Below are 23,852 nucleotides of genomic sequence, written 5' to 3' on the forward strand. Positions count from 1 at the left end.
TCGATAAGACTCTCAAAATGGCCAGAAAAAGAGAACTTTCATGTGAAACTCGCCAGTCTATTCTTGTTCTTAGAAATGAAGGCTATTCCATGCGAGAAATTGCAAATAAACTGAAAATGTCCTCCAGCGGTGTGTACTACTCCCTTCAGAGAACAGCACCAACGGGCTCTAACCAGAGCAGAAAGAGAAGTGGGAGGCCCCGGTGCACAACTCAGCAAGAAGACAAGTACATTACAGTCTCTAGTTTGAGAAATAGACGCCTCACAGGTCCTCAACTGGCAGCTTCTTTAAATGGTACCCATAAGCGCCAGTGTCAACGTCGACAGTGAAGAGGCGACTCCGGGATGCTGGCCTTCTAGGCAGAGTGGCAAAGAAAAGCCATATCTGAGACTGGCCAATCAAAAGAAAAGATTGGTATGGGCAAAAGAACACAGGCATTGGACAGAGGAAGATTGGAAAAGGTGTTCTGGACAGATGAATCCAAGTTTGAGGTGTTTGGATCACACAGAAGAACATTTGTGAGGCAGAACAGGTGAAAAGATGCTGGAAGAGTGCCTGACACCATCTGTCAAGCATGGTGGAGGTCATGTGATGGTCTGGGGCTGCTTTGGTGCTGGGAAAGTGGGAGGTACCAGGTAAAAGGGATTTGAAATAAGGAAGGCTATCACTCCATTTGGCAACGCCATGCCATACCCTGTGGGCAGCGCTTGATTGGAGCCAATGTCCTCCTCCAACAGGACAATGACCCAAAGCACACCTCCACATTGTGCAAGAACTCTTGAGGGAAGAAGCAGGCAGCTTGCTGTCTGTAATGGAGTGGCCAGTCACCAGATCTCAACCATTGAGCTGTTGTGGGAGCAGCTTGACCGTATGGTCCTCAAGAAGTGCCCATCAAGCCAATCCAACTTGTGGAGGTGCTTCAGGAAGCGTGGGGTGACATTTCAACAGATTACCTCAACAAATTAACAGCTAGAATGACAAAGGTCTGCAATGCTGTCATTGCTGCAAAAGGAGCATTCTTTGACGAAAGCAAAGTTCGAAGAAAAAAATTAATACTTCAAATACAAATCATTATTTCTAACCTTGTCAATGTCTTGACTATATTTTCTATACATTTTGCAACTCATTTGATGAATAAAAGTGTGAGTTTTCATGGAAAACACGAAATTGTCTGGGTGATCCCAAACTTTTGAACGGTAGTGTATATAAAATAGATAATATATTATATAATATAGATCAAATAGATATTATAATTTGACGAATCACAGAACAAATCACAGAATTTTTAATAAATAAAAATATATTTCAGCTTCAGGTGAAATCGGTGACTTCTTGTTTTACTTTACAACAAAACACAAATAATCTTCTTTCTGGAACGATTATGGAATATTGTTTGTTTTAGTTCTTTCCACAAACTCAACATCCTGTTTCTGTTTGTCTGTCGTCCAGAGATCCAATCGATGACGATGACGAGTTCAGGTGCCGTCGGTGAAGACCTGTCCCAGGACGGCGAGCCGGGCGCTGAAGGGCTGCACGGGGCAGGACAGCGGGGGCGTCTTCCTCTCGCCCGCTTTCAGAGCGATGCTCTCCGATTGGCCGGGGGGCGGAGCCTCCGCCTTCCCGGGCCGCGATTGGCCCGTGGGCTCCGCCAGGCCCAGCAGGACGTCCCGGAGCTGCCGGCGGTCGTGGGCGTGGCGCCCGCAGCAGGCCAGCGCCGCCGGGTCCAGCGGGTGGGCCTCCGTGTTGAAGACGAAGCCGCCGGCGCCCAACACGCAGCGGCCGCCCTCGCCGCCCTCCTCCCACGAGCCGTCCCCCTCCGCCCCCCCGCCGTGCAGGAAGTGGGCGGGGTCAAAGAGCAGGTAGAGGTACTTGACCGTCTCAGCCAGGAAGAAGGACTCCATGCGGTTGTCCAGCTGGTGGTCGCGCAGGTCCTTCACCTGATGGAGACACCACCACCCACAAGAGAGAGCAGGTAAACATCATCATCATCACCATCATCATCGAGCTCCTGCTGCTCCGACTGCTTAACGTCGGTCAAAGGGAAACAAAGACGGGAACATGGAGACTGAGTGGAGGAGCAGACACCAGGTATCAAATATAATATATAATATATAATCAGGCATGAAAACGGGTCAGGGGTGAAAAAAGTGAGAAGGATAGGCGCGGGGGGGGGGGGGGGGGACTTCCACGAACATCGATGTTGGCCGTTGTATGATAATCTATAGGTCCTCCATTCTGACACCAAGTCAGTGATCGGCCCTATAAGACTATAATAATAGTAATATTGTGTATAATATGGTCATTCATGAACCAACTGCCTTTTGTTTGTTGGCGTGAACAAGTCTTCAAGTCTTGAGCTCTGCTGAGCCATATGAGTCTGTTCCACGAGTCTGGTCCATGAGTCTGGTCCATGAGTCTGGTCCATGAGTCTGGTCCTTGAGTCTGGTCCTTGAGTCTGGTCCTTGAGTCTGGTCCATGAGTCTGTTCCATGAGTCTGTTCCATGAGTCTGGTCCTTGAGTCTGGTCCTTGAGTCTGTTCCATGAGTCTGTTCCATGAGTCTGGTCCTTGAGTCTGGTCCTTGAGTCTGTTCCATGAGTCTGTTCCTTGAGTCTGTTCCTTGAGTCTGTTCCATGAGTCTGTTCCATGAGTCTGTTCCATGAGTCTGTTCCTTGAGTCTGGTCCTTGAGTCTGGTCCTTGAGTCTGGTCCTTGAGTCTGTTCCATGAGTCTGTTCCTTGAGTCTGTTCCTTGAGTCTGTTCCTTGAGTCTGGTCCATGAGTCTGTTCCATGAGTCTGTTCCATGAGTCTGGTCCTTGAGTCTGGTCCTTGAGTCTGTTCCTTGAGTCTGTTCCATGAGTCTGTTCCATGAGTCTGGTCCATGAGTCTGTTCCTTGAGTCTGGTCCATGAGTCTGTTCCATGAGTCTGTTCCATGAGTCTGTTCCATGAGTCTGGTCCTTGAGTCTGGTCCTTGAGTCTGTTCCTTGAGTCTGTTCCATGAGTCTGTTCCATGAGTCTGTTCCATGAGTCTGTTCCATGAGTCTGTTCCTTGAGTCTGTTCCTTGAGTCTGTTCCTTGAGTCTGTTCCTTGAGTCTGTTCCATGAGTCTGTTCCATGAGTCTGGCCCATGAGTCTGGCCCATGAGTCTGGTCCTTGAGTCTGGTCCTTGAGTCTGGTCCTTGAGTCTGTTCCTTGAGTCTGTTCCATGAGTCTGTTCCATGAGTCTGTTCCATGAGTCTGTTCCTTGAGTCTGTTCCTTGAGTCTGTTCCTTGAGTCTGTTCCATGAGTCTGTTCCATGAGTCTGGTCCTTGAGTCTGTTCTGCCTCTACCTGGTTGTCATGATCTTCTATACCAGGCCTATTCAACTAGCGGCCCGCGGGCCGGATACGGCCCGTTTGAGTTTAACTACGGCCCGCAAGACTGCCTGCAAATCAGTATAGCTTGGTAAGAAAAAATAAAACTGACGGACACGCCTCTTTTATACATTGAGACATCTAACCCAGAGCCATTGAGTTTCACTGTTGCCTCAAGCAAACCTGTATGGTTACATCTTTATGTTACGCACCGTGTTGGTTGCCGGTGTTACACCCCTACTGGTTTTCAGACCTACTGGTTTCCCTGCGCGTGCGTTGTGTTCTCTTCACGTCTGCAGCGGGGCTCTGTCTCGCTCACCAGATTCGTCACACATTCACAAACATATTGCTGGAGATCTTCAAGCCACCGTTCATATCCATGTCGGCGATTCCGATTGTATAAGTGAGCAGCGCATCACAGCCACGGATGAAGAAATACATTTTCGAAAAAATAAAAATAAAAAGATCGCCCGACCTGGTTTCGATCCCTTTGACGCAAAAGGAGACTGCACTCAAAGACACGCAGTCTGTGCGCTGCGCCACCAGATATTAGTTTCATCCCAAGTCATTTATATATTGATGCATTAAGTCACATTTCTTATGTTTTCATGGGAACAGTTTGGTTGAAGGGATCTGAAACAACTGGTTACCTTGAGCGGATATTTACACTTTGAAACATGTTTATAGTGATGCTTGTTCGCAAAACACTTTTGCCACACAATACCGACGCATTTTCATGTGTGACTGTTTACCTGTGGAAATATACATTACTGTTTTTAATTTTTAGCCATTATTTGATCAATATTCTGTGCGGCCCTCACACCCCCCGTGATTTTCTTATTCGGCCCACTTGCTACTGAAGTTGAATAGCCCTGTTCTATACCATACCTGCCATAAATATCATGATGCTGATACAATACCATAAAAACAGTATACCATAAATAAGACACTGGTATATTTATCTATAATAGTAATAAATCAAATATCTGTATGGATCACCTTTTACCAACTTTTTCAACACTTAACAAATGTCAGTAATATTAGTTTTAGCCTCCAAGATATGAATGAAACTACATGGAGCCGTCAGAGCATTGATGATCCACTATGAGGCCGTTAGTCTCTGACCAGAGGATCCAGAGTTCATCAGGATGAGCAGCTGGAGAGTTACACAACTTTACACACTGAACTTAAACATTTCACTTCTGGCATCTTTTTTTATCTTTAAAGCCGAAAATTCCGCCACTTAACGCCACTCGCAGTGTGCGCAGACAGCTCGACACGGAGCAGCGCGTGAGCTCTGATCGCTCTCTTGATGAAGTATCGATACTAAAAATATGCTAAATCACATCGTGTTTAACATACGGGTACTTTGTTAGCATCGCTACACCGTGCAGCGTGACAGCAGCAGATGTAGCAGCTAACATTCAAGCTAACCTAACTTCCTAAACGCTGAAGACATCTTGACGCTGATTGGCCGAGACGCGACACGTCACATCAAAGATGTTTTATTGCGAAGAGCACCACTCCACATCTTCTCCGTGTCCCACTCCAATCTCATAAACGCCGGCCGGCCAATTGACCCCCCCCCCCCCCCCCCTACCCCAAAACAAAAACTCTTCGGATCTACACGATTCACGTAAGTCACCTATTTTGGTTTCAAAACGGCGAATTTTGCCGAAAGGTGAGGGATTCTCATGCCTGTATAATATACGATACTATATAATATTATAGAGACTATATAATATAGAACAACGTTGTCATTCACTGAGTCCTGACGTTTCTCTCCACGTGTCTGATGTCCGTCTTTAGGGAGTTTTACTTATTAACTCATAAACGTCCCACAATGTTTCAGTGAATTATTAAAGACTTTAAACTCTAAGCTCTGGAAACAATATTACCGTTTTATTCATTTTATATCCCAAATATGTTTTGTTTTTTAAACAATCCTTTAGTGATGAAAGAAGAGAGTATTGATCAGAGGAAAGAACCGTTAGGTCTGAGGGCAGCTGGTTGCAATCTGCTCCATCGCCACTAGAGGGCACCACACCTCACACTGTCCCTTTAAGCGGGGCTAGGAGCTAGTGGGGCTAGGCGCTAGTGGGGCTAGGCGCTAGTGGGGCTAGGCGCTAATGGGGCTAGGCGCTAGTGGGGCTAGGTGCTAGTGGGGCTAGACGCTAGTGGGGCTAGGCGCTAGTGGGGCTAGGCGCTAGTGGGGCTAGGCGCTAGTGGGGCTAGGCGCTAGTGGGGCTAGGAGCTAGTGGGGCTAGGAGCTAGTGGGGCTAGGCGCTAGTGGGGCTAGGCGCTAGTGGGGCTAGGCGCTAGTGGGGCTAGGCGCTAGTGGGGCTAGGAGCTAGTGGGGCGTGGGGCTCGGCGCTAGTGGGTCTAGGCGCTAGTGGGGCTAGGCGCTAGTGGGTCTAGGCGCTAGCGGGGCTCGGCGCTCACGCTGGCGTATCCGCAGGGCGTCCTGCTGATCTTCTCGATGGACTCCAGCGCGTCGAGGCCCAGCTGCAGGTAGGTGTGGTCTCCGGTGGCCCTGAACAGGTACATGGCGCTCTCGATCAGCTCTGGACCGCAAACACAGGAAACACTCAGGAGCCTTCAGAATAAAAGCCTGGAAGACCTTAAATCCTTTACGTGAAGCTTTTTGAATGTCCAGGTGTGCCGATGTGGACTGTGGTGGACTGTGGTGGACTGTGGTGGACTGTGGTGGACTGAGGTGGACTGTGGTGGACTGTGGTGGACTGTGGTGGACTGTGGTGGACTGTGGTGGACTGTGGTGGACTGAGGTGGACTGTGGACCTCTTAATGGCAGCAGATAAAGGACTCCTCTCTGTACTGGTCTTGTTAGACCTTAGTCCTGATAGAGGACTCCTCTCTGTACTGGTCTAGTTAGACCTTAGTCCTGATAGAGGACTCCTCTCTGTCCTGGTCTTGTTAGACCTTAGTGCTGATAGAGGACTCATCTCTGTACTGGTCTTGTTAGACCTTAGTGCTGATAGAGGACTCATCTCTGTACTGGTCTTGTTAGACCTTAGTGCTGATAGAGGACTCATCTCTGTCCTGGTCTTGTTAGACCTTAGTGCTGATAGAGGACTCATCTCTGTACTGGTCTTGTTAGACCTTGGTGCTGATAGAGGACTCATCTCTGTACTGGTCTTGTTAGACCTTAATGCTGATAGAGGACTCATCTCTGTACTGGTCTTGTTAGACCTTGGTGCTGATAGAGGACTCATCTCTGTACTGGTCTTGTTAGACCTTAGTGCTGATAGAGGACTCATCTCTGTACTGGTCTAGTTAGACCTTAGTCCTGATAGAGGACTCATCTCTGTACTGGTCTAGTTAGACCTTAGTCCTGATAGAGGACTCATCTCTGTCCTGGTCTTGTTAGACCTTAGTGCTGATAGAGGACTCATCTCTGTACTGGTCTTGTTAGACCTTAGTGCTGATAGAGGACTCATCTCTGTACTGGTCTTGTTAGACCTTAGTGCTGATAGAGGACTCCTCTCTGTACTGGTCTAGTTAGACCTTAGTGCTGATAGAGGACTCCTCTCTGTCCTGGTCTAGTTTGACCTTAGTGCTGATAGAGGACTCCTCTCTGTCCTGGTCTTGTTAGACCTTAGTCCTGATAGAGGACTCATCTCTGTACTGGTCTTGTTAGACCTTAGTGCTGATAGAGGACTCATCTCTGTCCTGGTCTTGTTAGACCTTAGTGCTGATAGAGGACTCCTCTCTGTACTGGTCTAGTTGGACCTTAGTGCTGATAGAGGACTCCTCTCTGTCCTGGTCTTGTTAGACCTTAGTGCTGATAGAGGACTCCTCTCTGTCCTGGTCTTGTTAGACCTTAGTGCTGATAGAGGACTCCTCTCTGTACTGGTCTTGTTAGACCTTAGTCCTGATAGAGGACTCATCTCTGTACTGGTCTTGTTAGACCTTAGTGCTGATAGAGGACTCCTCTCTGTCCTGGTCTTGTTAGACCTTAGTCCTGATAGAGGACTCATCTCTGTACTGGTCTTGTTAGACCTTAGTCCTGATAGAGGACTCATCTCTGTCCTGGTCTTGTTAGACCTTAGTGCTGATAGAGGACTCATCTCTGTACTGGTCTTGTTAGACCTTAGTGCTGATAGAGGACTCATCTCTGTCCTGGTCTTGTTAGACCTTAGTGCTGATAGAGGACTCATCTCTGTCCTGGTCTTGTTAGACCTTAGTGCTGATAGAGGACTCCTCTCTGTCCTGGTCTTGTTAGACCTTAGTGCTGATAGAGGACTCCTCTGTACTGGTCTTGTTAGACCTTAGTGCTGATAGAGGACTCATCTCTGTCCTGGTCTTGTTAGACCTTAGTGCTGATAGAGGACTCCTCTCTGTCCTGGTCTTGTTAGACCTTAGTGCTGATAGAGGACTCCTCTCTGTACTGGTCTAGTTAGACCTTAGTGCTGATAGAGGACTCATCTCTGTACTGGTCTTGTTAGACCTTAGTGCTGATAGAGGACTCCTCTCTGTCCTGGTCTTGTTAGACCTTAGTGCTGATAGAGGTCTCCTCTCTGTACTGGTCTAGTTAGACCTTAGTGCTGATAGAGGACTCCTCTCTGTACTGGTCTAGTTAGACCTTAGTGCTGATAGAGGACTCATCTCTGTACTGGTCTTGTTAGACCTTAGTGCTGATAGAGGACTCATCTCTGTACTGGTCTTGTTAGACCTTAGTCCTGATAGAGGACTCCTCTCTGTCCTGGTCTTGTTAGACCTTAGTGCTGATAGAGGACTCCTCTCTGTACTGGTCTTGTTAGACCTTAGTCCTGCATTAGACACCATTGACCATGACATCCTGTTACAGAGACTGGAGCAGTCGATTGGCATTTCAGGCACGGCACTAATTTGGTTTAAATCCTATTTATCAGATCGATCTCAGTTTGTATTTGTAAACGATGACGCCTCGATAACCACCAACGTTAATCACGGAGTTCCACAAGGTTCTGTGCTTGGACCAATTTTATTTACCTTATACATGCTTCCTTTGGGCAATATTATCAGGAAACACTCCATAAACTTTCATTGTTATGCAGATGATACTCAACTATATTTATCGATAAAACCAGAGGAGAGCAACCAACTCGGTAAAATTCAAGCATGTCTTAAAGACATAAAAACATGGATGACCTGCAACTTCTTGATGTTAAACTCAGACAAAACCGAAGTAATTGTAATCGGCCCTGAGCACCTCAGAGATCAATTATCTGGTGATGTGGATTCTGTAGACGGCATTGCCCTGGCATCCAACACCACTGTAAAGAATCTTGGCGTTATCTTTGATCGGGACTTGTCCTTTAACTCCCACGTAAAGCAAATCTCAAGGACTGCATTCTTTCATCTACGCAATATTTCAAAAATCAGGCACATCTTGTCTCAAAAAGATGCAGAAAAATTGGTTCACGCGTTCGTTACTTCGAGACTGGATTACTGCAACTCCTTATTATCAGGCTGCTCTAATAAATCTCTTAGATCAACTCCTTATTATCAGGCTGCTCTATAAGTCTCTTAGGTCCCTCCAGTTGATCCAGAATGCTGCAGCTCGTGTTCTCACTAAAACTAAGAAAAGAGATCACATCACTCCTGCACTAGCTGCTCTGCACTGGCTCCCAGTAACATCAAGAATCACTTTTAAAATTCTTCTCTTAACCTACAAAGCCTTGATTGGTGATGCTCCATCATATCTTAAGGAGCTTGTAGTACCATATTGCCCCACTAGAGCGCTGCGCTCACTAAATGCGGGACTACTTGTAGTTCCTAGAGTCTTAACAAGTAGAATGGGAGCCAGAGCCTTTAGTTATCAAGCTCCTCTTTTATGGAACCAGCTTCCAATTTCAGTCCAGGAGGCAGACACAGTCACCTCGTTTAAGAGTCGACTGAAGACCTTCCTCTTTGACAGAGCTTATAGTTAGGGCTGAATCAGGTTCACCTGGTCCAGCCCCTTGATATGCTGCTATAGGCTTATAGCTGCCGAGGGACGTTTAGGATGCACTGAGTACCTATCTCCTCTTTTTTTCTCTCCTTAAGGATGAATTTTCATCTCTCAATCACACGTTACTAACTCTGCTTTCTCCCCGGAGTCCTTGACTTCACGTCTCATGGGGTCATCGGACCCTATGAGACGGCATAGATCCTATCTGCCTGATGGATCGTCTGGGTCGTGGAATTCCTGCTCCTGACTACGCCACTGTCCTGTTGAGACTCCGCCCACTGTTGAGACTCCGCCCTCCTCCTCCCACCGCCATCTGCCTGATGGATCGTGGAGGTCTCCATCGTGGAATATGCCTACTATGAACTATTCATACACTCTGTCATATTCATTGAATGTATTTAACTCTAAATCTGTCCTTCTGTACACATTACATCTATTGCATCTGTCCATCCTGGAGAGGGATCCTCCTCTGTTGCTCTCCTGCAGGTTTCTTCCCTTTTTTTTCCCCCTGAAGGGTTATTTGGGAGTTTTTCCTGGTCCGATGTGAGGTTTTGGGGCAGGGATGTCTATGTGTACAGATTGTAAAGCACTCCGAGACAAATTTGTAATTTGTGAAATTGGGCTATACAAATAAACTGAATTGAATTGAATTGGTGGACTGTGGTGGACTGTGATGGACTGGTGGACTGACCCGGTCTCAGGGGGTACCCCTCCCTCTTGTCCACCGTGGAGCCCTGAGGGATGCTGTAGAACTCCGGCAGGCCTCCGAACTGTCTCCACACAGAGTAATAGTTCTGGAAGGTTCTCACGGCGCCGTCCAGGTTCCCCAAGAGGGACTGGGACACGGTAAGGACACGTCAAAGATACGCTAAGGACACGTCAAGGACACGGTAAGGACACGGTAAGGACACGTTAAGGACGTCAAAGACACGCTAAGGACACGCTAAGGAAGCGCTAAAGACACGCTAAAGACATGTTAAAGACGCGTTAAGGACACGTCAAAGACACGTCAAAGACACGCTAAGACACGCTAAGAACACGGTAAGGACACGTCAAAGACACGCTAAGAACACGGTATGGACACGTTAAGGACACGTCAAAGACACGGTAAGGACGCGCTAAAGACACGCTAAAGACACGCTACGGACACGCTAAAGACACACTAAAGACAAGCGAAAGACACGTTAAAGACAAGCGAGACACGCTAAAGACAAGTTAAAGACACACTAAAGACACGTTAAAGACACGCTAAAGACACGTTAAAGACACACTAAAGACACGCTAAAGACGCGTTAAAGACACGCTAAAGACAAGCTAAAGACACGTTAAGGACGCGTTATGGACACGCTAAAGACACGTTAAAGACACGCTAAAGACACGTTAAAGACACGCTAAAGACAAGTTAAAGACGCGTTAAAGACACGCTAAAGACACGTTAAAGACACACTAAAGACACGCTAAAGACAAGTTAAAGACGCGTTAAAGACACGCTAAAGACACGCTAAAGACAAGCTAAAGACACGTTAAGGACGCGTTAAGGACACGCTAAAGACACGTTAAAGACACGCTAAGGATGCGTTAAGGACACGCTAAAGACGCGCTAAAGACGCGTTAAAGACGCGTTAAAGACACGTTAAAGACACGCTAAAGACACGCTAAAGACACGTTAAAGACACGTTAAAGACATGCTAAAGACACGCTAAAGACACGCTAAAGACAAGTTAAAGACGCGTTAAAGACACGTTAAAGACACGTTAAAGACGCGTTAAGGACACGTTAAAGACACGCTAAAGACACGCTAAAGACACGTTAAAGACACGCTAAGGACACACTAAAGACACGCTAAAGACAAGTTAAAGACACGCTAAAGACACGCTAAAGACATGTTAAAGACACGCTAAAGACACGTTAAGGACGCGTTAAGGACACGCTAAAGACACGTTAAGGACACGCTAAAGACACGCTAAAGACAAGTTAAAGACGCGTTAAAGACGCGTTAAAGACGCGTTAAGGACACGCTAAAGACGCGTTAAAGACGCGTTAAGGACACGTTAAAGACATGCTAAAGACACGCTAAAGACACGCTAAAGACATGTTAAAGACACGCTAAGGACACGCTAAAGACAAGTTAAAGACACGCTAAAGACATGTTAAAGACACGCTAAGGACACACTAAAGACAAGTTAAAGACGCGTTAAAGACACATTAAGGACGCGTTAAGGACACGCTAAAGACACGCTAAAGACGCGTTAAGGACGCGTTAAGGACAAGTTAAAGACACGTTAAAGACATGCTAAAGACACGCTAAGGACACACTAAAGACATGTTCAAGACACGCTAAAGACAAGTTAAAGACATGCTAAAGACACGCTAAGGACACACTAAAGACACGTTCAAGACACGCTAAAGACAAGTTAAAGACACGTTAAAGACACGCTAAAGACATGTTAAAGACACGCTAAAGACACGTTAGACACGTTAAGGGACACAAGGGCCCACTGTGTGTTGTGTACCTGCAGGCCGGGCCAGAAGGCCTCCAGGGACTGGAACACGGGCATGGAGACGGTCCCCTTGTGCATCTGGACCCACAGGTACCAGTCGTCGAAGCGGGTGTAGTTCTGGAGGGCCCGGTCGTACTCTGAGGGGGAAACCGGCAGTCAGGCGTGGTTCCTGCCGACGGCTATGAGGCTCTACAACAGATCACCTCTTGCCAGATCATAGTGCAATAACTACAATAATAACTTCATATCCACACGATGTTGATCTGCACTTCACACATTTCATTTATTTATACTACACACATACACACACTTTGCACACTGTCTATATTTAATATTTTAATATTTAATTTAATTTGTCATTCGTATTGTGTATGCATATATGTTATATATATACATATATATTTTATTTTATATTTTACTTTATATACTCCGATATCTTTCATCCCTGTTTTTTATATTTTATTTTTTATTCTTGTGTTTAGTTTATTGGTTCTGCTACTGTGACGACAAATTTCCCCTTGGGGATTAATAAAGTATATATCTATCTATCTATCTATTCCTGCATGTCGTCTGTGCTGCCTTGCTTGTTGTTGTTGTTGTCGTCGTGGTTACCCAGGAACATGTCCAGCAGCTCCTCGTCCTGCAGCAGGATGGCTCCTTTCACCAGATACTCGAAGTACGAGTCCACCCCGGCTCCGATGCCGGCGTCCTGAGCGACCCACTTCTTAGAGAGCACGTCGATGTGGTTCCCCACCTGGCAGAGAGACAGACGGGTGAGGGACAGACGGGTGAGGGACAGACGGGTGAGGAGACAGACGGGTGAGGAGACAGACGGGTGAGAGACAGACGGGTGAGACAGACGGGTGAGGGACAGACGGGTGAGAGACAGACGGGTGAGAGACAGACGGGTGAGAGACAGACGGGTGTGAGACAGACGGGTGTGAGACAGACGGGTGTGAGACAGACATGTGTGAGACAGACAGGTGAGGGACAGACGGGTGAGACAGACGGGTGAGGAGACAGACGGGTGAGGGACAGACGGGTGAGACAGACGGGTGAGATACAGACGGGTGAGAGACAGACGGGTCAGAGACAGACGGGTGAGAGACAGACGGGTGAGAGACAGACGGGTGAGGGACAGACGGGTGAGAGACAGACGGGTGAGAGACAGACGGGTGAGACAGACGGGTGAGGGACAGACGGGTGAGAGACAGACGGGTGAGAGACAGACGGGTGTGAGACAGACGGGTGAGGGACAGACGGGTGTGAGACAGACGGGTGTGAGACAGACAGGTGTGAGACAGACAGGTGTGAGACAGACGGGTGAGGGACAGACGGGTGAGGGACAGACGGGTGTGAGACAGACAGGTGAGAGACAGACGGGTGAGGGACAGACGGGTGAGGGACAGACGGGTGAGGGACAGACGGGTGTGAGACAGACGGGTGTGAGACAGACAGGTGTGAGACAGACAGGTGTGAGACAGACAGGTGTGAGACAGACGGGTGAGGGACAGACGGGTGTGAGACAGACGGGTGTGAGACAGACGGGTGTGAGACAGACGGGTGAGAGACAGACGGGTGAGGAGACAGACGGGTGAGAGACAGACGGGTGAGGAGACAGACGGGTGAGGGACAGACGGGTGAGGGACAGACGGGTGAGGAGACAGACGGGTGAGAGACAGACGGGTGAGAGACAGACGGGTGTGAGACAGACGGGTGTGAGACAGACGGGTGAGGGACAGGTTACCAGCCCGATGTCCGATCGGGTCCCCCACAGGGCCCTCAGGGCCCGGCGGGCCGCCTCCTCGTAGACCCGGTCCCCGGTGAGCCGGCTCAGCGTGGAGAACTCCAGGATGAAGGTTCCCACGCCGGCCGTGCAGGTCACCGGCGTCTCGGAGGGCAGGACGCCGTGCCGCAGGTTCACCGTGCCGTACGGCATGCCGGAGGCCGTCTGGAACGCTGAGCGATGACATCATGTCACACCGATGACATCATGTCACACCGATGACATCATTCTATTGTTATTTCTTTAATCAGGTTCAATTGTGACATCACCTGGCAACAGTTTCCTGGCGGCGTCCTCGGCCATCTTCAGCAGGGGTCCTGAACACGGCCACCCGGGCTCCAGATCCAACCCCCCCCGGCCCGCCAACAGGTGAGCCGACAGCAGCCCCCCCACCACTACACACACACATTAGTACACACACACATTAGTGTGCACACACACACACACACACACACACACACACACCTCTGATGTTGGTCTCGAACACGGACGCGTTGACGTCGATGTCGAAGTCCACCGTGTCCTGAAGGAGCGACGCCACGCGCTGGAACTCGGTCCGGTTCCCCAAAACCTTTCAGAGAAACAGGTTTTTCAGACGACGCCTGAACGCAGCGCGACCAGCGGGTCTTCTGGAAGCTTCGCTCAGACCGTACCAGCAGAGTGTCGAGAGCATCGATCAGCGTGAGCGAGAAGCTGTTGACATGAAGGACGAGGAAACGTTAATAAGATGATGAGCACAACATGTCAAACGAACCAGAGACATGAACGCAGCATTAAAAACACGATGATGTCACCGTACCTGCCCCAGGTGTCCTGTCCGTCACAGGTGAGTGGGCGGAGCTCGTCGTAGGGGAAAGCGTTGTCGAGGTAACTGTTGTAGGCGTGGTAGAACATGGACTTGATGCGCTGCCTGACAGAAGAGTGAGACAAGGAGTGTGAGACCAGAGAGTGAGACAGAGAGTGAGACAGAGAGTGAGACCAGAGAGTGAGACCAGAGAGTGAGACCAGAGAGTGAGACCAGAGAGTGAGACAGAGAGTGAGACAGAGAGTGAGACAGAGAGTGAGACCAGAGAGTGAGACAGAGAGTGAGACCAGAGAGTGAGACAGAGAGTGAGACAGAGAGTGAGACCAGAGAGTGAGACCAGAGAGTGAGACCAGAGAGTGAGACCAGAGTGTGAGACCAGAGAGTGAGACCAGAGAGTGAGACCAGAGAGTGAGACCAGAGAGTGAGACAGAGAGTGAGACAGAGAGTGAGACAGAGAGTGAGACAGAGAGTGAGACCAGAGAGTGAGACCAGAGAGTGAGACCAGAGAGTGAGACCAGAGAGTGAGACCAGAGAGTGAGACCAGAGAGTGAGACAGAGAGTGAGACCAGAGAGTGAGACCAGAGAGTGAGACCAGAGAGTGAGACCAGAGAGTGAGACCAGAGAGTGAGACCAGAGAGTGAGACCAGAGAGTGAGACCAGAGAGTGAGACAGAGAGTGAGACCAGAGAGTGAGACAGAGAGTGAGACCAGAGAGTGAGACAGAGAGTGAGACCAGAGAGTGAGACAGAGAGTGAGACAGAGAGTGAGACCAGAGAGTGAGACCAGAGAGTGAGACAGAGAGTGAGACCAGAGAGTGAGACCAGAGAGTGAGACCAGAGAGTGAGACCAGAGAGTGAGACAGAGAGTGAGACAGAGAGTGAGACAGAGAGTGAGACCAGAGAGTGAGACAGAGAGTGAGACCAGAGAGTGAGACAGAGAGTGAGACAGAGAGTGAGACAGAGAGTGAGACCAGAGAGTGAGACCAGAGAGTGAGACCAGAGAGTGAGACCAGAGAGTGAGACAGAGAGTGAGACCAGAGAGTGAGACAGAGAGTGAGACCAGAGAGTGAGACCAGAGTGTGAGACCAGAGAGTGAGACCAGAGAGTGAGACCAGAGAGTGAGACAGAGAGTGAGACAGAGAGTGAGACCAGAGAGTGAGACCAGAGGAGGTGAGACAGAGAGTGAGACCAGAGAGTGAGACAGAGAGTGAGACCAGAGAGTGAGACCAGAGAGTGAGACAGAGAGTGAGACAGAGAGTGAGACCAGAGAGTGAGACAGAGAGTGAGACCAGAGAGTGAGACCAGAGAGTGAGACAGAGAGTGAGACCAGAGAGTGAGACCAGAGAGTGAGACCAGAGAGTGAGACAGAGAGTGAGACAGAGAGTGAGACAGAGAGTGAGACAGAGAGTGAGACCAGAGAGTGAGACCAGAGAGTGAGACAGAGAGTGAGACCAGAGAGTGAGACAGAGAGTGAGACAGAGAGTGAGACAGAGAGTGAGACCAGAGAGTGAGACCAGAGAGTGAGACAGAGAGTGAGACAGAGAGAGACAGAGAGTGAGACAGAGAGTGAGACAGAGAGGAGACAGAGAGGAGACAGAGAGTGAGTCCAGAGAGTGAGACAGAGGTGAGACAGAGAGGAGACAGAGGTGACCAGAGTGAGACAGAGGTGACAGAGTGAGACCAGAGAGTGAGACAGAGGTGAGACAGAGAGTGAGACAGAGGTGAGACAGAGTGGAGACAGAGAGTGAGACAGAGGTGAGACCAGAGAGGAGACAGAGAGGAGACAGAGAGTGAGACAGAGAGGAGACCAGAGAGTGAGACAGAGTGAGACAGAGAGTGAGACAGAGAGTGAGACCAGAGAGTGAGACAGAGACTGAGACAGAGAGTGAGACAGAGGAGACAGAGGAGACAGAGAGTGAGACAGAGAGTGAGACCAGAGAGTGAGACAGAGAGTGAGACAGAGAGTGAGACAGAGAGTGAGACAGAGGTGAGACAGAGAGGAGACAGAGAGTGAGACAGAGGTGAGACAGAGAGTGAGACAGAGAGTGAGACAGAGAGTGAGACAGAGAGTGAGACAGAGGTGAGACAGAGAGTGAGACAGAGGTGAGACAGAGGTGAGACAGAGTGAGACCAGAGGAGGAGACAGAGGTGAGACAGAGTGAGACCAGGTGAGACAGAGTGAGACAGAGAGTGAGACAGAGAGTGAGACAGAGGTGAGACAGAGAGGACAGAGAGGAGACAGAGAGGTGAGACAGAGGTGAGACAGAGGTGAGACCAGAGTGAGACAGAGAGTGAGACAGAGGTGAGACAGAGGTGGACAGAGTGAGACAGAGGTGAGACAGAGGGAGACAGAGTGAGACAGAGGTGAGACCAGAGAGTGAGACAGAGGTGAGACAGAGGTGAGACAGAGAGTGAGACAGAGTGAGACAGAGGTGAGACAGAGAGTGAGACCAGAGGAGACAGAGTGAGACAGAGAGTGAGACAGAGAGTGAGACAGAGAGGAGACAGAGGAGACAGAGAGTGAGACAGGTGAGACAGAGGTGAGACAGAGGTGAGACAGAGGTGAGACAGAGGTGAGACAGAGAGTGAGACAGAGGTGAGACAGAGGAGACAGAGAGTGAGACAGAGTGAGACAGAGAGGAGACAGAGGTGAGACAGAGGTGAGACAGAGAGAGGAGACAGAGGTGAGACAGAGTGGACAGAGGGAGACCAGAGGTGAGACAGAGAGTGAGACAGAGAGTGAGACAGAGAGTGAGACAGAGAGTGAGACAGAGGTGAGACAGAGGTGAGACAGAGTGAGACAGAGTGAGACAGAGTGAGACAGAGTGAGACAGAGGAGACAGAGTGAGACAGAGGTGAGACAGAGAGTGAGACAGAGGACAGAGGTGAGACAGAGAGTGAGACAGAGGTGAGACAGAGGTGAGACAGAGTGAGACAGAGTGAGACAGAGGGACAGAGAGTGAGACAGAGAGTGAGACAGAGGTGAGACAGAGTGAGACAGAGGTGAGACAGAGGAGACAGAGAGGACAGAGTGAGACAGAGAGTGAGACAGAGGTGAGACAGAGAGGAGACAGAGTGAGACAGAGAGTGAGACAGAGAGGAGACAGAGAGTGAGACAGAGAGTGAGACAGAGGTGAGACAGAGAGGAGAGAGTGAGACAGAGAGAGTGAGACCAGAGAGAGGAGACAGAGGTGAGACAGAGAGGAGACAGAGTGAGACAGAGAGGAGACAGAGGGACAGAGAGTGAGACAGAGAGTGAGACAGAGGAGACAGAGTGAGACAGAGGAGACAGAGAGACAGAGAGGAGAGAGGACAGAGAGACAGAGGAGACAGAGGTGAGACAGAGGTGAGACAGAGTGAGACAGAGGAGACAGAGGTGAGACCAGAGGTGAGACCAGAGAGGAGAGAGAGTGAGACAGAGGTGAGACAGAGGTGAGACAGAGTGAGACCAGAGAGAGGAGACAGAGTGAGACAGAGAGAGGAGTGAGACAGAGGTGAGACAGAGAGGAGACAGAGGGAGACAGAGAGACAGAGGTGAGACAGAGAGTGAGACAGAGAGACCAGAGACAGAGAGTGAGACAGAGTGAGACAGAGAGTGAGACAGAGAGGAGACAGAGTGAGACAGAGAGTGAGACAGAGAGTGAGACAGAGAGTGAGACAGAGTGAGACAGAGTGAGACAGAGGTGAGACAGAGGAGACAGAGGTGAGACAGAGAGAGAGTGAGACAGAGGGGACAGAGAGTGAGACAGAGGTGAGACAGAGGGGACAGAGGTGAGACAGAGAGTGAGACAGAGGTGAGACAGAGAGAGGAGAGTGAGACAGAGTGAGACAGAGGTGAGACAGAGAGGAGACAGAGGTGAGACAGAGAGGAGACAGAGAGGAGACAGAGGAGACAGAGGTGAGACAGAGAGGAGACAGAGTGAGACCAGAGGTGAGACAGAGAGTGAGACAGAGAGTGAGACAGAGAGTGAGACAGAGAGTGAGACAGAGAGGAGACAGAGGTGAGACAGAGAGTGAGACAGAGGTGAGACAGAGGTGAGACAGAGGAGACAGAGGAGACAGAGTGAGACAGAGTGAGACCAGAGGAGACAGAGTGAGACAGAGAGGAGACAGAGAGTGAGACAGAGGTGAGACCAGAGGTGAGACAGAGGTGAGACAGAGTGAGACAGAGGTGAGACAGAGAGTGAGACAGAGGTGAGACAGGTGAGACAGAGTGAGACAGAGAGTGAGACAGAGTGAGACAGAGGTGAGACAGAGTGAGACAGGAGTGAGACAGAGGTGAGACCAGAGGTGAGACAGAGAGTGAGACAGAGTGAGACCAGAGGTGAGACAGAGAGTGAGACAGAGAGGAGAGAGGAGACAGAGGTGAGACAGAGAGTGAGACAGAGAGGAGACAGAGAGGAGACCAGAGGTGAGACAGGGTGAGACAGAGGTGAGACAGAGTGAGACAGAGGTGAGACAGAGGTGAGACCAGAGGTGAGACAGAGGTGAGACAGAGAGTGAGACAGAGTGAGACAGAGAGAGGTGAGACAGAGGTGAGACAGAGAGAGTGAGACAGAGAGTGAGACAGAGAGGAGACAGAGAGGAGACAGAGAGTGAGACAGAGGTGAGACAGAGTGAGACAGAGTGAGACAGAGAGTGAGACAGAGAGAGGTGAGACAGAGGTGAGACAGAGGGAGACAGAGTGAGACAGAGGAGACAGAGGTGAGACAGAGGTGGGACAGAGGTGAGACCAGAGAGTGAGACAGAGAGTGAGACAGAGAGTGAGACAGAGAGTGAGACAGAGAGTGAGACAGAGAGTGAGACAGAGAGTGAGACAGAGTGTGAGACAGAGAGTGAGACAGAGAGTGAGACAGAGAGTGAGACAGAGAGTGAGACAGAGAGTGAGACAGAGAGTGAGACAGAGAGTGAGACAGAGAGGAGACAGAGTGAGACAGAGGTGAGACAGAGGTGAGACAGAGAGTGAGACAGAGAGTGAGACAGAGGTGAGACAGAGAGTGAGACAGAGAGTGAGACAGAGAGTGAGACCAGAGAGTGAGACAGAGGTGAGACAGAGGTGAGACAGAGGTGAGACAGAGAGTGAGACAGAGAGTGAGACAGAGGTGAGACAGAGAGTGAGACCAGAGAGTGAGACAGAGAGTGAGACAGAGGTGAGACAGAGAGTGAGACCAGAGAGTGAGACAGAGGTGAGACCAGAGGTGAGACAGAGAGTGAGACCAGAGGTGACAGAGAGTGAGACAGAGAGTGAGACAGAGAGTGAGACAGAGAGTGAGACCAGAGAGTGAGACAGAGAGTGAGACAGAGAGTGAGACAGAGAGTGAGACAGAGAGTGAGACCAGAGAGTGAGACAGAGAGTGAGACAGAGAGTGAGACAGAGAGTGAGACCAGAGAGTGAGACAGAGAGTGAGACAGAGAGTGAGACAGAGAGTGAGACAGAGAGTGAGACAGAGAGTGAGACAGAGAGTGAGTCCCAGGGTTTTTCCTGCATAGAGAAAATGTGGGCGTGGGCCTAAGCCGTTTTCCCGAGCGCCTAAGGCAAAAAAAAGTCTGCGATGGAAAAAATAAATAAAATGTGTTCATCACGTCAGCGAATATGTTCTCAAGAGTATGTTTCAAGTCGTCTCCAGCCGAACCCTCGTTCTGTTTGGATCAATAGTCATGGAGTTGATCAGCGTGTCTTCTTGTCTGATCAATGCTGTGAGGTGAATGGACAGAGCGGCCGGCTGCTGGTCCCTCGCCAGCCCACCTGCACCAACACACCTGGACTCTTGTCAAGAGGGATGCACCGATCTGATCGGCCGATATTCCCATTATCGGTTTTGATCGGCGTTCTCAAATCGGCCGATCAGATGACGTAACATCTGCGAGAAAAACTATCAGAGACGTTTCAATTGCGGCGCAACGGAAACGATGCGTCCGGCGAGGGCCGCAGAGTGAGAGGTCAGAGGTCAGAGGGGATCCTCACCACCGAGCGGCGTCCCCGTCCCCCGAGTTGAATCTCTGGGTCGACTCAGCCGACTCTCACATGTCTGCCCCTAGAGATGCTCACGGTAAACGCATTCCATCGGGAGTGAGAGGGTTTGATCAAGTTAGCGGATTTATGTGACAACATCCGGTTTTGCAAAGTTAGCGGAAAGAACCACGTGAAACATCCGTTTATCAAAATATGATGTCGACAAATCATACACTAACATATACAAGTAAACAATGAACTGATTTTGTATCTTTAGAGATCGTTTCTGAGATTTAGCTTAAATTATGCTAACATTAAAACATTTTTACTGGACCAAGGAAGAGTTTATAAAAATAAGTCAGACTTTTGTATGTTAAAAAAAGTCCTGTATATAGATTTCCCCAAGAGTTCCAGGAAATGAATAATGCAGATGTGTTCCATACATATCTGAAATCCCCTACAATAGCAATCAAACCATTTTAATGTATCAATTAGGAAATTTTTCAAAGTAAAAGTCCTAAATGTTTAAAGAAATCTGTAATTTCTTTAATGTTTGAGGTGCTTTATATATGTATTTCCTCATAGTCCTCATAGCAATAATGCTACACAATAAATAGAATGCTTCAATCGACACCGTGATCGGTATTATCGGATCGGCAGATACTGATTTCAGTGATCGGCACCCAAAAACCTGATCGGTGCATCTCTAATTGTCAATCTATTAGCCTATCGATTTTAGCAAAATGATTTCCTCAAGCATTGCCTCCATTATTTATGGGGGGAAAAAAATACATAGATGTCTGCTAATTACGGTGACATGGCAAAACAGACCGTGCGCGCGCAGCGCGCAAAACAAGTTTTTTGGGAGCACCGAAGACCCATTTTGACCCAGGAGAGTCCAGAGAGTGAGACAGGTGGTGAGGCCTAGATGTTATTCCAGGTTCACCTCAGTCAGGTTTGAAAATGCTTTGTTTTCAGTGTGGCATCAAAACTTGCGCTCCACGCAGCGCTCCACGCAGCGCTCCACGCAGCGCTCCACGCAGCGCTCCACGCAGCGCTCCACGCAGCGCTCCACGCAGCGCTCCACGCAGCGCTCGTGTGGTCGTTACCTGATTGCCGCCATCTCCTCCTCAGTGAACTGACGAGCCGCCGCATCGCTCAGCACCCACACACACACACACAGCGTCACCAGCACGGGAGCGCGCATGGGACACGAGCACACGCGGGAGCGAGCCGCGGGTGAACACAGGTGCAAAGAAACGAAATAAAACCCGAAGAAATGAATGAGACGCAGCGGCACAGGTGGGTTTCCTACTGTTGTTGCGTTAGCTGCCCGGAAGTAATCGATCTGCGCATGCGTCGTCCTGTTCGCTGACGAGTCAATTTAACTGAGCTGCGTTCACGAACACAGCGGATTATTGTTCAGCAACGTTAGCGAATGTAAACATCACCGTAGAAATAACCCCAACTCTCCTGACCACCAGGGGGCGACTCCTCTGGTTGTATAGAAGTATATGCTTCATGTGTTAAAGCTGCATTCTCTCTCCTGACCACCAGGGGGAGACTCCTCTGGTTGTATAGAAGTCTATGTTTAATGTGTTAAAGCTGCATTCTCTCTCCTGACCACCAGGGGGAGACTCCTCTGGTTGTATAGAAGTCTATGCTTCATGGGTTAAAGCTTCATTATCTCTCCTGACCACCAGGGGGCAACTCCTCTGGTTGTATAGAAGTCTGTTTCATGTGTTAAAGTGGCATTCTCTCTCCTGACCACCAGGGGGCGGCGACTCTGGTTGTATAGAAGTCTATGTTTCATGTGTTAAAGCTGCATTCTCTCTCCTGACCACCAGGGGGCGACTCCTCTGGTTGTATAGAAGTCTATGTTTAATGTGTTAAAGCTGCATTCTCTCTCCTGACCACCAGGGGGAGACTCCTCTGGTTGTATAGAAGTCTATGTTTAATGTGTTAAAGCTGCATTCTCTCTCCTGACCACCAGGGGGAGACTCCTCTGGTTGTATAGAAGTCTATGCTTCATGTGTTAAAGCTGCATTCTCTCTCCTGACCACCAGGGGCGACTCCTCCTGATTATTATGCGATAATGACTCTAGTCAATATTATCAGAATCAGAATCAGAAACAGTTTTATTGCCAGGAATGTTTACACAAACGAGGAATTTTTTTTGGTGGAAGGTGCAACATTTGGACATGACAAACAAACAACAATCAACACGACAGAAAGACAACAAATAATGTGAAAGTGTTTGGGTGTGTGCTTCAAGTGGTGTGTTTTAGTTAAAGTGCATGTTAAAATGACGTGTGTGGAGGAGGGAAGAAGAAGGAGGAGGGAGGAGGGGAGGAAGAGGAGGAGGAGGAAGAGGAAGGAGCGGGAAGAAGGAGGAGAGAGGAAGGTGGAAGAAGAGGTGGTAGTCCTGGGGGTGACAGTCAGTCAGTCCCGGGGTCCATTGATGAGCCCGACTGCCGACGGGACAAACTTTGGTGTGGCGGGTGGTCTTTGTCATGATGGACGCAGCCTCCTCCCGAGGGAGGGACTCGAACAGGAGTGTCCAGGGTGGGAGGGTCAGCGACAATCTTTCTGGCCCGCTTCAGTGACCTGGAAGTGAACAGGACCTGGAGGGAAGGCAGATTGCAGCCGATAACCCTCTCGGCCGAGCGGATGATGCTCTGCAGCCTGCGCTTGTCTTTGGCTGTGGCTGCAGGGTGCCAGACGGTGATGGAGGAGCAGATGATGGACTCAACGATGGCCGTGTAGAACTGTACCATCATCTTCCCTGGCAGGTTGAATTTCCTCAGCTGCCTCAGGAAGAACATCCTCTGCTGGGCCTTCTTGGTGATGGAGCCGATGTTCAGCTCCCACTTGAGGTCCTGGGTGATGATGGAGCCCAGGAAGCGGAGGGACTCCACAGCGTCGACGGGGGAGTCACACAGGATGAGAGGGGCGGTGGGGCTGCATTCCTCCTGAAATCCACAACCATCTCCACTGTCTTTAGAGCGTTGAGCTCCAGGTTGTTCTGGCTGCACCAGGTCACCAGGTGATCAGTCTCCCACCTGTAGGCGGTCTCGTCCCCACCAGAGATGAGCCCAATGAGGGTGGTGTCATCCGCAAACTTCAGGAGCTTGACGGACTGGTGACTGGAGGTGCAGCTGTTGGTGTACAGGGAGAACAGCAGAGGGGAAAGAACACAGCCTTGGGGGGAACCTGGTGGTCCGGGAGCCTGAGACGTGTTTCCCCAGCCTCACGTGCTGCTTCCTGTCGGTCAGGAAGTCTGTGATCCACCTGCAGGTGGAGTCGGGCAGTTATGAACTGATTTCTCATTTATGTCACATTCTGTGTTATTATTTTGATAAACTGTATTATTTATTATATCTTTTTTCAGCTAAATCATTATTTTGCCGAACTCATTCATTATTATTTAAATATCAGCTCATTATATTTGTAATTAAGTCATAATTTTAAAGAAAATATCCAATTATTTTCAAAAACTAAGTC

General features: G+C 49.4%; 1 protein-coding gene across 1 annotated transcript; it reads right to left on the minus strand.

The window, feature by feature from the left end:
• Positions 1-1,269: 1,269 nt before the first annotated feature.
• edem2 (ER degradation enhancer, mannosidase alpha-like 2) lies at positions 1,270-21,678 on the minus strand. The gene is made up of 11 exons (XM_056424243.1): positions 21,458-21,678; positions 14,392-14,502; positions 14,246-14,285; positions 14,058-14,163; positions 13,862-13,987; positions 13,554-13,765; positions 12,419-12,560; positions 11,819-11,943; positions 9,997-10,141; positions 5,795-5,916; positions 1,270-1,937 (listed from the first exon to the last, which is right to left on the minus strand). The coding sequence occupies exons 1-11, from the start codon at positions 21,553-21,555 to the stop codon at positions 1,476-1,478; spliced, it is 1,689 nt and encodes a 562-aa protein (XP_056280218.1). The 5' UTR covers positions 21,556-21,678; the 3' UTR covers positions 1,270-1,475.
• Positions 21,679-23,852: the final 2,174 nt, after the last annotated feature.

The sequence above is a fragment of the Pseudoliparis swirei genome, chromosome 9 (genome assembly GCF_029220125.1).
Source record: "Pseudoliparis swirei isolate HS2019 ecotype Mariana Trench chromosome 9, NWPU_hadal_v1, whole genome shotgun sequence".
NCBI classification, from domain to species: Eukaryota; Metazoa; Chordata; class Actinopteri; order Perciformes; family Liparidae; genus Pseudoliparis; species Pseudoliparis swirei.